The 13,082-nt window shown below is 47.6% G+C and overlaps 1 protein-coding gene across 2 annotated transcripts in view; it reads left to right on the top strand.

Annotated features, from left to right (window-relative positions):
• The first annotated feature begins 1,730 nt into the window (after positions 1-1,730).
• SNX27 (sorting nexin 27) overlaps positions 1,731-13,082 on the top strand; it is a 45,305-nt gene continuing 33,953 nt past the window's right edge. Inside the window, exon 1 of one of the 2 annotated variants that reach the window (XM_081891567.1) lies at positions 1,731-2,026. In XM_081891567.1, coding sequence (XP_081747693.1) covers positions 1,746-2,026 — 281 coding nt within the window. In that variant the 5' untranslated portion in view covers positions 1,731-1,745. Of the gene's footprint in view, positions 2,162-13,082 lie in introns of both variants that reach the window. The other variant, XM_081891566.1, reaches the window with a different exon arrangement.

Here is a 13,082-nt window from a genome sequence, read left to right as displayed (position 1 = left end):
ATCCTCTGCCGTCCCCTTCTCCTTGCGCCCTCCATCTTTCCCAACATCAGGGTCTTTTCCAGGGAGTCTTCCCTTCTCATGAGGTGGCCAAAGTCTTGGAGCCTCAGCTTCAGGATCTGTCCTTCCAGTGAGCACTCAGGGCTGATTTCCTTCAGAATGGAGAGGTTTGATCTTCTTGCAGTCCATGGGACTCTCAAGAGTCTCCTCCAGTACCAGAATTCAAAAGCATTGATTCTTCGACGATCAGCCTTCTTGATGTTCCAGCTCTCACTTCCATACATCACTACTGGGAAAACCATAGCTTTAACTATATGGACCTTCGTTGGCAAGGTGATGTCTCTGCTTTTTCAGATGCTGTCTAGGTTTGTCATCATTTTCTCTTAAGAAGCAGGCATCTTTTAATATCGTGACTGCTGTCACCATCTGCAGTGATCATGGAACCCAAGAAGGTAAAATCTCTCACTGCCTCCATTTCTTCCTCTTCTATTTGCCAGGAGGTGATGGGCCCAGTGGCCATGATCTTGGTTTTTTTGATGTTGAGCTTCAGACCATATCTCCTCTTTCACCCTCATTAAAAGGTTCTTTAATTCCTCCTCACTTTCTGCCATCAAGGTTGTGTCATCTGCATATCTGAGGTTGTTGATATTTCTTCCGGCAATCTTAATTCCGGCTTGGGATTCATCCAGCCCAGCCTTTCGCATGATGAATTCTGCATATAAGTTAAATAAGCAGGGAGACAATATACAGCCTTGTCATACTCCTTTCCCAATTTTGAACCAATCAGTTGTTCCATATCCAGTTCTAACTGTAGCTTCTTGTCCCACATAGAGATTTCTCAGGAGACAGATGAGGTGATCAGGCACTCCCATTTCTTTAAGAACTTGCCATAGTTTCCTGTGGTCGACACAGTCAAACGCTTTTGCATAGTCAATGAAGCAGAAGTAGATGTCTTTCTGGATCTCTCTAGCTTTCTCCACAATCCAGCGCAATTTGGTCTCTGGTTCCTCTGCCCCTTCTAAATCCAGCTTGCACTTCTGGGAGTTCTCGGTCCACATACTGCTAGAGCCTTCCTTGTAGAATTTTAAGCATAACCTTGCTAGCGTGTGAAATGAGTGCAATTGTGCGGTAGTTGGAGCATTCTTTGGCACTGCCCTTCTTTGGGATTGGGATGTAGACTGATCTTCTCCAATCCTCTGGCCACTGCTGAGTTTTCCAAACTTGCTGGCATATTGAGTGTAGCACCTTAACAGCATCATCTTTTAAAATTTTAAATAGTTCAGCTGGAATACCGTCACTTCCACTGGTCTTGTTATTTGCAGTGCTTTCTAAGGCCCATTTGACTTCACTCTAACTAGACCAGAGTTTCCCCAAACTTGGGTCTCCACCTGTCCCCCCACCCCAACTAGACCAGAGTTTCCCCAAACTTGGGTCTCCAGCTGTTTTTTTCCTTTTTGGACTACAACTCCCATCACCCCTAGCTACCGGGACCAGTGGTGAGGGATGATGGGAACTGTAGTCCTAAAAAGCAGCCGGCGACCCGAGTCGTGCGTGGAATCGGCTGGCCCGCTTGTGCGCATGCGTCCTCGTGCGTGCGGCGGCGGCGGCTCCTACGGAAGCCGGCGAGCCGGAAAGGAGGCGGCGGCAGAGAGGGAGAAGGGGGCGTGGCCGGTCGCGTGACAGCGCTCGCGCTCTCCGAGGGGGGGGCGGGGGCCCCAGAGCCGCGGCGGCGTCTTGCTCGCGCCAAGATGGCGGACGAGGGGAGCGAGGGGCTGCCGCGCTCCGTCCTGCCGGGCCCGCTGAGGGGCGGCAGCTCCGGGGGAGGCGGCGGCGGCGGCTCGGGCTCCTTGTCGTCGTCGTCGTCGGCAGCAGCGGCGCCGGCTCCTTCCTCCTCCTCCTCCTCCGTCGCCCCCGCCACCACCCCCACGGCTCCCCCTCAGCCGCCGCCGCCGCCCCCCGCCCCCCCGGCGGGGCCTCGCGTGGTCCGCATCGTCAAGTCGGAATCCGGCTACGGGTTCAACGTGCGCGGGCAAGTGAGCGAGGGCGGGCAGCTGCGCAGCATCAACGGGGAGCTCTACGCGCCGCTGCAGCACGTCAGCGCCGTCCTGGGCGGGGGGGCGGCCGAGCGCGCCGGGGTGCGCAAAGGGGACCGCATCCTCGAGGTGTGAGTACGGGGGGGCGGGGCCGGGGAGGGGAGGGGAGGGAGGGAGGGTCCCTCTTCCACCCCCCCCCAAAACAACACACGCACCTGCAGCTCCCCTCTTTCTCCGCACGCGTGTGCGTGTGTACACACCAACACGTGTGCAGCGTGAGGCTGTACGCCCCGGAGTTTTATTTGCGTGCGTGTATGCATCTGTATATACACCCATGCATGCATATAATTCAGAGCATCCTCTCCCCCCTTTCTCCACACGTACACACCAACACGTGTGCAGCGTGAGGTTGTATACTCCGGAATTTTATTTGCATATGTGTGTATAGATAGATAGATAGATAGATACACACACAAAGTATGCATCTGTATATACACCCATGCATGCGTATAATTCAGAGCATCCTCTTCCCCCTTTCTCCACACGTACACACCAACACGTGTGCAGTGTGAGGCTAGACACCTCGGAGTTTTATTTGCATGCATGCGTGTGTGTGTGTATATATATATATATGTATGCATCTGTATATGCACCCATGCATGCATATAATTCAGAGCATCCTCTTCCCCCTTTCTCCACACATACACACCAACACGTGTGCAGCGTGAGGCTGTGCACCCCGGAGTTTTATTTGCATGCCTGTGTGGATATGCATATGTATATACACCCATGCAAAGGGGACCGCATCCTCGAGGTGTGACTATGGGGGGCAGCCCCCCCCAAACACACACCTGCAGCTCCCCTCTTTCTCCATATGCGCGTGTGTGTGTACACACCAACACGTGTGCAGCGTGAGGCTGTACACCCCAGAGTTTTATTTGTGTGTGTATATAGATAGATATACAGTATGCATATGTATATACATGCATGCATATAATTCAGAGCATCCTCTCCCCCCTTTCTGCACACACGTGTGCAGCGTGAGGTTGTATACCCCGGAATTTTATTTGCATATGTGTATGGATAGATAGATAGATAGATAGATACACAGTATGCATATGTATATACACCCATGCATGCATATAATTCACTTCTGTTCTTCAAACCCATCAAATGCCACAGCTGATGCCTTTGCTTAGGGGTCTAACCCCAGCTACCTGCAAATCCCAATTTTAGATCTCTTCCCTGTTTTTTCCCTGTGGGTCTGTGGCTCCTGAGTTTATGCATAGGTTCAGTTGTGTTGATAAGACTCTGCCTTACCACTAGCACTGTCCTTTCGCAGCACTCACACAAGCACACATGTGTAGAGGGAGTATATGTTTCTCCTGAGTTTATGTCTATGTATTCAGCTGTGTTTTGATGCTGAAGATGCTGCTTCTTAGTATCACGGCCCCATTCAAGATTTGCACCACAGGTGAGGGGATGCATTTAGTGTGTGTAACCTGCCACAATTATTTATTGTTTGTTGATTTCACCAAATTTATATACTGCTTGGTTGTAATAAAATCTCCAAGTGGCTTATAGTTATGTAGTCATGTTCTTCATATATCTATATATGTATTTGTGTGCATGTACTCCCAGAGCATGTGGCGCTGTGGGTTAAAGCCTCAGCGCCTAGGACTTGCCGACCTTTCGGTCGGCGGTTCGAATCCCTGCGGCGGGGTGCGCTCCCGCTGCTCGGTCCCAGCGCCTGCCAACCTAGCAGTTCGAAAGCACCTCAAAGTGCAAGTAGATAAATAGGGACCGCTTACCAGCGGGAAGGTAAACGGCGTTTCCGTGTGCGGCTCTGGCTCGCCAGAGCAGCGATGTCACGCTGGCCACGTGACCCGGAAGTGTCTCCGGACAGCGCTGGCCCCTGGCCTCTTAAGTGAGATGGGCGCACAACCCCAGAGTCTGGCAAGACTGGCCCGTACGGGCAGGGGTACCTTTACCTTTACCTTTACCTTACTCCCAGAGCATATATATATAATGCGCCCCCTCTCACACAGTTGCATTTTGCTAAGTTATACGCAGAGTAGGCCCATTGGAATCATATGGACTCAAATGACCCAAGTGCATTGATGTCAGTAGGTTTGCACTGAGGATGACTTAGCCAGATACGACCCATATATAGACATGCAGAAAGACTCTTGTGAAATATTGACGGCCAATAAATTTATTAAGTCTTAATAAGTCTTAATGGGCTTATGAGGGGCATCTGATGCAGTGGACTGAAGCCTAGCAAAGCTGATATGTCCCAATAAGCCAGCTTTCAAATTCCACAATACTTTTTTTTTTTTTAAACCTATTCTATAGGAAGCCAGCACAGCTAACCCTCTGGGAAACATACATAGTTTCAGAGTAAATAATAGATCATACTACATTTGTTTTTTCACTACAGCTGAGATTTGTTGGGCAGGCAGTGGATTTTTCCCACCGCATCATATGCAAGCTATTTGTATAACCCATTCCAAATTATATAATCATATTCTCTCTTTTTCTGTTTTAAAAAATTACATTCTTGCAGTACACCGTATAGCTCATACTCCTTCTTTATATTCAAGATTTCCTTTAAAGGTGAGGGGATATGTGGAGCTCCCCATCCTTTTGGGGGCAACCCATCTACAATTATATAGAAATGTCCCTCACATATTGGAGGATACCATATTGTGCTGCTACTTGCAAGGTTCAAGGTTCAAGGTTCAAGGTTTTCACTATAGTTGAGGGGGTACTTGGGGGAAAGGACCCCCACTCAGAAGTTTTATTGCATTATTCCCTCTTTAGAAATGAAAAAAAAGTTTGATAGAGTATTCTGAGATTATATCAGGCTGAACAAAGGAATGTTTAGGTTGTGGGGGAAGAGTTCTCTACTTATGGCTTATGTAGCAATATTCTCCCTGTTAAAGGCAATGTGTAAGGGTTTTTCAGATTACATCATTGCTGCTTTAAACTTTCTTCTACAGGTGCATTTCGCTTTGGTATAAACCACCCACAATTCATACAGCAAAATTCTAAAGTTGCTTTATTACCTCTGTAGCATACAGCACTCTCCCTCGTATATCTAGGATTTCCTTATAACTGCAAGGAGAGATATGGGGAGCACCCCTCCCCATTCCTCCATCAACAGTTAATACTGTGATACATTGCATCAGAGATAATGCTACTCTTTAGAATGGTTGGTTCAAGACTGGCTATAGCTGTAGGGGATGGATATTATTAAGATACTGTATTATTATTTTTCTTAATTGTTTTTCATGGCCTATTCAAGGCTTTGTTTTAGCTTCAGGCTTTTAGTCATTTCCAGGTTCCTCTTTCCCTGCATGTTAATGAAAGAAAAGTGAGTGTAATGTTATAAAATGTAGGGAGTTGGTTTTTTTTAAATCCCACCTTCCTTCCATCATGGAACCCAAGGCAATGGGGTGCATGGGGTTCCCAGGGAGTCTTCTGTTAATACACTGCTCCAACCCAGGCCTGGTTAGTGGTAGCCCCCTGTGCCTTCAGACCATGCCCTATGTGGGATCCTCCACTTGGAGACACCTCACGCGCTCACCTGTTCTCATAAGCACCTCTCTTTTCTCTGTTAGACAGGTAAAAAGATTTGAAAGTCCGCAGGCAGGGTTGGAATATATGCCTGTGTGTGGCCTTCCTTCCCCAAAGGGATGATTGAGGGGGTATTGAATACAGATGGAAACTGGGAGTCCCTTATTATTTCCCCCCAGTTATAAGTTGGAGAAGCTTGATTTTGATTTATTTATTTTTTAACCACCCTGTGTAACTGACTTTAGTTTCTGCTGAACGTAATATTTTTTGTTCTGCTGTGGCTGATTCCCCTCCTCCTCTCCTAGAAGATGGTTTTGTTGCTACTGGGACTTTATGAAGCGTAAGCTGCCTTCAGAATTTCACGTTAATAAGATAAAAGTTGGGGGAGTACAAGATTTTGGGGGGCATGTCTTCTCTTAGAGGCAATGCCCCCCTAAGTATCATGGGCAATCTCTGCCTTCTTGAATATACTAGTATTGGTAGCTATTTTCATTAAGTAGGGTTGCTTTTTAAAAAATGAAAATAACCAATCTACTCTACCGACGTGGGCTGCCATACATTCGGATTTTCCCAGACATTTCAGCGATTTCCGCCCGGACACTGCTTAAGGGGGCTGAATACCAGACATACTGCAACCCTACATTAAAAAGCTCCTAGTTCAGTCTATTCCTTCCCAAGCTCTCCCCTCAAACATCATCTCCATGAAGATGGAATAGAGAGGAGGACTTGTGTCTAGGAAGTGTCCTTATCTCCTAGCAGGTTATCCATGAAACTGTTGCATTGCTTAATAAAACCTGATATTCCCTGACAAAAGTAGCAGAAAATGTTTCTCAGTATTCTTTGGATTGGAGACAGTTCTCCCAACCTGGTGGGGTTTTTTTGGGTTGCAGCTAACCAAGTTCTACTTAGAGAAGACGAGTTGAAGTTAGTGGACTTACGTTAGTTGTGTGGATTTCAATGAGAGTCTGTTCTTGAGTAGGAGTAGCACCTCTTGCAACACTTGGGAGCAGATTTATTGGGCGTGGGTGCAATAATTAGAAACAAGATTGAAGCACTTCTGTTGCTCTCTGATCAGTGTCTTGTTAGGACTGGTGTACAAGTCAGCGGGTCTTTTTCTGTTTCTTCCCCTGTTCAGAGCAAACCAGTTCCTAAGAAGGTCTATTTCATTTAAACGTTTTTTTGTTGAAACAACAACAAAGAGTGTCTATTTACTAGGAGAAAATGAAGAGTGTTGTAGCAGTTGGAAGGATGTATTGGACGTGCTGAGTTTGGATTCCCTTACTGGCTCCGTGAATTAAAATGTTTTGGTCCATGGGATGGCTAAAAAAATTGCCTACAGGGCCAGCTTCTCTGCAAGACCAGTTACCCTCCCTACTAGTGGGTGCTTTGAGTTTTCTGTGCTGAGTGAGTTTGGGAGATGTCAGCAGAAGGGGAAAAAATGTGTCCTCGTTTTAGTCTTGTTAGTTGGGCAATGTTCCCATGAGCTGGAGAAAAAGTCACTGGTTTTTCCATTGCATGAATTAAACCCAGCATGGACAACTTTCTTAGTCAACCCTGGGTGGGGATTTTCGTTTTGCATGCTGCTGGCTTGGCGGACGATTTGTTCCGGTGCTTGGCAGTGGCCTAAGGTTGCAGTGCCTGTGTGGAATAGGGTCACTTCCATTTAAGAAGGAGAAGAGGTGGTTTGTGCTGTAAAATGAGGAATTAGGTCAGTGCGAGGTTGCCACTAACGTGGCCTAGAACAGCAATCTAGCAGCTTCAGGGGTGGGGTTGTGGGGAAACGAAAAATGATATTGGACCTTTCATATCTTTCGGGATTCTGCACCTGACTGAACACATTTGGCATTTAAGCTTCCGTGGACGCACAAATTGGGTCTTACTAAACTCACCACGGGGATCAAAACAGGACTCTTTCTCATGCGTTGGAAGTGTCGAATATACTCCCTATTTTGGTCATACTGGTGGTTTATAGCCATTACTGAATCTTTCCATGTAGAAAACTTTTAACTTGTCATCCTTCTCTGAGGAACACCTCATAAGGACTTTGTCGCTGTCTGAATATTTGCACATGCAACCGAGCATGTATGGCTTTAAAACATTTTGCTTGTTCTGTGATTTATTCTGTGTAGCATTAATCCGTGTAGCATTAAAGATTGTGAACCCCTTGGCAGAATGAGAGGTTGGTCTTTTGCAGAACACCACCTGTTTGATACTCTTCAGGTTCTTGTGAATAAGCTCAGCAAGGGGTGTGACTTGGCTGCAGCTCCTCCATTTTCTAGGCATGTGCAATCTCTTCCCATCCCCATGGAGAAATTCTGTGAGTCCTATTTCATGTTGCAAGTCAACCCTGCCCTTAATTTTGCCCAATCCCTCTCCTCGGTCTGTCATAGGAACATGCTACTGGTTCCCTACCTTAACAGTGTTGCTGGGTCAGGGCAGTGGCCCATCTAGTCTGACATTCTGTTCTCACAGTGGCCAACCAGATGCCTTTGGAAGGCCTGCAAGTAGGACCTGAGTCCAACAGCACACTGCCCACCAGTGATTCCCAGCAAAGTGGTATTCAGAGGCATGCCGCCTCTGAGTCGAAACTGAATCATGCCATATAAATGCTTTTAACAATGATCATTTAAGCTAGCCCTGGGAAAGATAAGACTCTGTTTGCTGGTACTGAAAGGTGACTATGAGCCTTTTTGTGTATTTTAAAGTTGTACTTAAAATATCTAAAGCCTTCCCAGGAAATGTAGCCCTGATTTCTTATTATACAAGTGAAACAGCACAGAATTGAAGCTGGCATACTTTTACACTGGATGTAATTTCGCCTCTCCTGGTATGCCCCACGGAGGACCTTGAGGTCCACAAATGACAACAATTTAGAGGTCCCAAGTCATAAGGTGCTTAGGTTGGTCTTAACTAGGGCCAGGGCCTTTTCAGTAATGGCCCCGACTTGGTGGAATTCTCTGTCACAAGAGACCAGGGCCCTGCGGGACTAGACATCTTTCCGCAGGGCCTGCAAGACAGAGCTGTTCCGCCTCGCCTTTGGTTTGGACTGTTTCCCTCCCCTTTATGGTTTTGACTTTTAAAATGAGGCTGCATTTTACATTGCATTTTAAGTTGTATTTTAAATTGTTATTTTTCTTTTTTCTTATGTTTTTACTGAAATTTTATTGGTGTTATCCGCCCTGAGCCCGGCTCTGGCCAGGGAAGGTGGGGTATAAATAAAATTTATTATTATTCTTCAAATCACTGAGGTAGTGGTGGTCAGAGGGAGAATGGCCCTCTCCTCTCACACCTTGCATGCCATGTTTAGAGGGCTGTGGGTAATGTGGCATGATCTTGACTTTGGAGGATGACGCTTGTGAGCTGTACCTAATGCTAGTCCTACTTGTGGTGGAGACAATGAAAATGATGGTTTTGGGCCCATGAATTACAGTGGGTCTCCTCTAGAACTTAGTTGGAGACAAACCCTATGGATTTCACGAAGGGCCTCCAGCCTTTCCTGCCCACCTCCCATCATTTTGAATACTATTTAGGTCCAAATCCTTCAGGTATTATGGTCATGATCTGGCCCTATTCTTTCAGATTGGGTGTGGGAGCGAGTCAAGCCCTTATTTCATGACAGGAAGTGATGTAGGGCTCTGTGTGCAGGGCCAACCCACCCATGAGGCAAGATGGGATGACTGCCTCAGGCAGCAGGGTCCATCTGGCCTCCAGGGAATGCATCTCTTGCAGCTGTCGCAGCAGAGGTGGCTGGTGCATGCTCCTTAGAGGCTGGATCTGCTGCTTCCCCGGCAGCCCTCCCAGTGCCCCCTCCACAGCGGCGCTTGGCAAACAGGCACTGCTGCTGGTCTCCTCCCACCCCTAGGGAGGAAATGGCAAGGGCTGCCCTCTGGAGTCTCCGGGGCTCTGCTGGGCGTGATTCAGGACCCTCTCCTCCCTTGTTCTCGATGTATGGTAGATCTTGATTCCCCACTTGTTCCTTGTACAGATCTTCACCGACCTTTTCTTCCTCGGCAGGCGGGGGACAGGATGGAACGAGATGCCCCTTTGTGGTTTGCCTCAGGTGCCAAACTGTCTTGGACCAAATTATGCATTGTATCCAGCTAGGTTATCCTCTACGGATATCAGGGGCCCCAAATTAGCCATGTCCTTTAATCTCAGTGGGTCCACACTGTGCTTGACTAACCCTAGGAGTCAGAGTCCAGGAAACTTAAATAAACACAAGAGTTTTAAAGATTGTTCCTGTCTCTGCCTCACAAATTCCTACCCAGTTGGGGAAGTCAGATGCTTGTGTGCCCTGTTTACAGGCTTGCTAAAGATATCTGGCTGGCCACATCTGCAAGCAAGTAGGCAGGGCTAAGAGAGATCTTTGGCATTTCTTGATATACACATTTTTAAAAATCAAAGTTTTAAATTTCCTGGCCTGGGAAATTTGCAGCAACAAATGTCATCTAATCCAGTGGCTTTCAACAAATAGTTTAGAGAATGAGTTGTTCTTTTTAGTAGTGTCTGGTGGAAAGTACTGGATATTTAGGATGCGCTTGAGAACAAGATAGTTTTTGTTTAGCAGCTTGGGATATGTCAGGATTAGACAACCAATGTACAGACCAACAGGTGTTTCTTGGAGGAAACAATAACAGACTTTCATGTTGACTAGTATTCATTGAAGAGGCACTGTTCAGTGATCAAGACCTATATATTTTAGATTAGAGGTGGAAAATCTTCGGCCCCCATTCCAAATGTGGCCCTCAATGCCTCTCTGTCTGGTCCTCTGGACTTCCTCCAGGTCATGAATCTCCCTGACTTAGCACCTTCCTCAAGTGCTTTTGCCTAGCTGGAATGCGTCCTTCAAAAGCTTGCCTGGATGAAAGACTGAAGTGTGTGGGAACTTCTGCTTTTCCATGGCTGGAATGCACCTTGCTGCACAAAGGTTAGAGTCACCTTGATTCCCTGTCTGGGGGAAAAGGTGAGAAATGAATGAATGAATAATACAATAGGTTGCTTATGAGGTAATGCGACCCTGAGGCTGGAAAAAAGTTATTTGCTTTAGAGGAAAAACCCTGGAATCATGATTCTCAATCAATATCCATAAGCGTAGGAATGATTTCTTTTTTTACAACAAGCGTTATAATTTCAGCATCACTGATGGCGTTTTGCCACGTCAACAGGTGCCATTGTGCTATTAATTTCTGAGTTGCAGAAGTTAACAAAAGTTCACTCAACGGGACATAAAATCTACTGAGGACACTTTTATTGCGTTCCTTTGCCCCAGTTTCATTCTGGTTATTGTGACCGTTCTGCTAGGTTCTGTGCCTCATTCCCAAGAGCCATGTGCCCCACTTCTAAGAAACCAGACTGAGGAGTTTGCTTTCCCAGAAGTCTTGTTTCCAGCTGCTAAATAGTCTGCTGCTCTTCTGTGGCTTCTAAGCTGAAGGTGGGATGGTGCTTTGCAGTGGGCCAGGGGGAAACAAGTTCTTTCCCCTGGTAGGCTGGTGACACATAGGGTTGCAGTTAGGCAAGGTAAAGGTAAAGGGACCCCTGACCATTAGGTTCAGTCCTGGCCGACTCTGGGGTTGCGGCGCTCATCTCGCTTTATTGGCCGAGGGAGCCGGCGTACAGCTTCCGGGTCATGTGGACACGTGACTAAGCCGCTTCTGGCGAACCAGAGCAGCGCACGGAAACGCAGTTTACCTTCCCGCCAGAGTGGTACCTATTTATCTACTTGCCCTTTGACGTGCTTTCAAACTTCTAGGTTGGCAGGAGCAGGGACCGAGCAACAGGAGCTCACCCCGTTGCGGGGATTTGAACCACCGACCTTCTGATTGGCAAATCCTAGGCTCTGTGGTTTGACCCACAGCACCACCCGCGTCCCTACAGTTAGGCAAAGTAGTGAATAATTGTTAGCTGGCATCTTAATCCTCATCCCCAGAATTCATAACTTGCAAAAGTGCCTAAAGTATTCTGGGCACTGGACAGGAAGAAGACATACTGGTCCCTGCATACAGCAGAGAGAAAGTGCTGACTTAACCCAAGCCAGGCCCTTGGTCCATCTAGCTTAGTTTTGTCCACACTGACTGGCAGCAGCTCTCTAGTGTTTCAGAGAGATCCCGCCCCCACCCTACACAGAGATGCCAGGGATCAAACCTGGGTGCCACCTCTTTGTGCATTTGCAGTCTAAAAAAAATAAAATTTAGAGAGAAGAGGGGATTTGGAGGGGGGACCTTTGCACTGGAGAGGTCAGAGTGTTTCTTTTAAAGTAGAACCTTTGCAATAATTAATCTGTGGGGAGGAAAAGGAATTGCCTCAGAAGGAAAAACAAAAGTTTTGAGTCACTTTGTAAAGCGGAGCAAAGGAGGTGAAGAGAGGGAAGGAGGCCAGGACAGGTGTGGGAGGAGCCTTGGCTGAACTACAACTCCCATCATCCCTGCTTGGTAGGGCCAATTGATGTTGTAGTCCAGTAACAGTGGGGCGGAGACAAAGGCAGAGCAAAGTCCTCAGAGTTCACGTTCTGCATGCAGGAAGTCCCCTGGCATCTCCAGGTTGGTGAAAGCCTTTGCCCTTGGACATTGGAGTAGATTACACATGCCAGGCCAGCCTTTCCCAGTAGCTGACTGGGGGGTTTGGGAGTCATAGTCATCTGGAGGGCACCAGGTTGGGGAACACAGGGCTAGGGGACCAATGGCCTGCCTGATAAGACAGCTTCCCACACCCATAAGCTTCCAGACAAGGAGCCTTCCTGCCCCCCTCCCTCCAGAGATGATTGAACTGCCCTGGCAGCCAGAATATTGAACCCTCCTGTTTGAAAGCTCCTTTGCTTCCCATCCCGTCCTTGATGCACACAGCGAATCATGAGGTCACCCGCTTGCCTGTGCAACAGAACAAAAGCTAAACTCTTTATCATGCAGTACAAAGATACCCGTCCTTTAAAGGCTGGTTTTTAATTTTGCCGGAGCTGCTGCCGGGAGCATACAAAGTGGAGGGTCTCTGTTCTTTCAGAGTCGCTTCTGATAACAGAACTTGCCCTTCTATGCACTGTGGAGGGATCTAGTTAGGTCCCCCACTAGATAGAATGACGATATTTCCTTGCAGTCCTGCTCGGTGGCTCTGCCATTACTGGAGTGGCATTGGCAGCAGCGGCCCCCCTGCTCCCACACCCGTGCCAGTAAATGTGACTTGGCTCATAAATCCTGGCCGCTCTCCTCCTTCCCCTTCTTGGTTTCTCTTTCTTTTTTTACTGTTCCGCTATCAGCCGAAAGCCCTTGAGGGAGGATCGTAAACCATTCCTGCGTTCTGGGCATCACCTCCTTGTAGAGTGGATAGGTTTCTTAATAGGAGGGTGTCAGGCACCTTGAAAAAGTTATTGCGTGGGCAAAGCTACTTGAGGCAAGATGACGCCTTCCTTTTCCTGCACCACCAGTGCCCAAGATCTGGGTAACTTGGATCCCCGTCCCAGCAGAGGTCCCTCACTGTCCTTTG

The sequence above is a fragment of the Podarcis melisellensis genome (assembly GCF_964234715.1).
Source record: "Podarcis melisellensis genome assembly, chromosome: 16".
In the NCBI taxonomy this organism is placed as follows: Eukaryota; Metazoa; Chordata; class Lepidosauria; order Squamata; family Lacertidae; genus Podarcis; species Podarcis melisellensis.
This window is presented reverse-complemented; position numbering and strand designations above follow the sequence as displayed.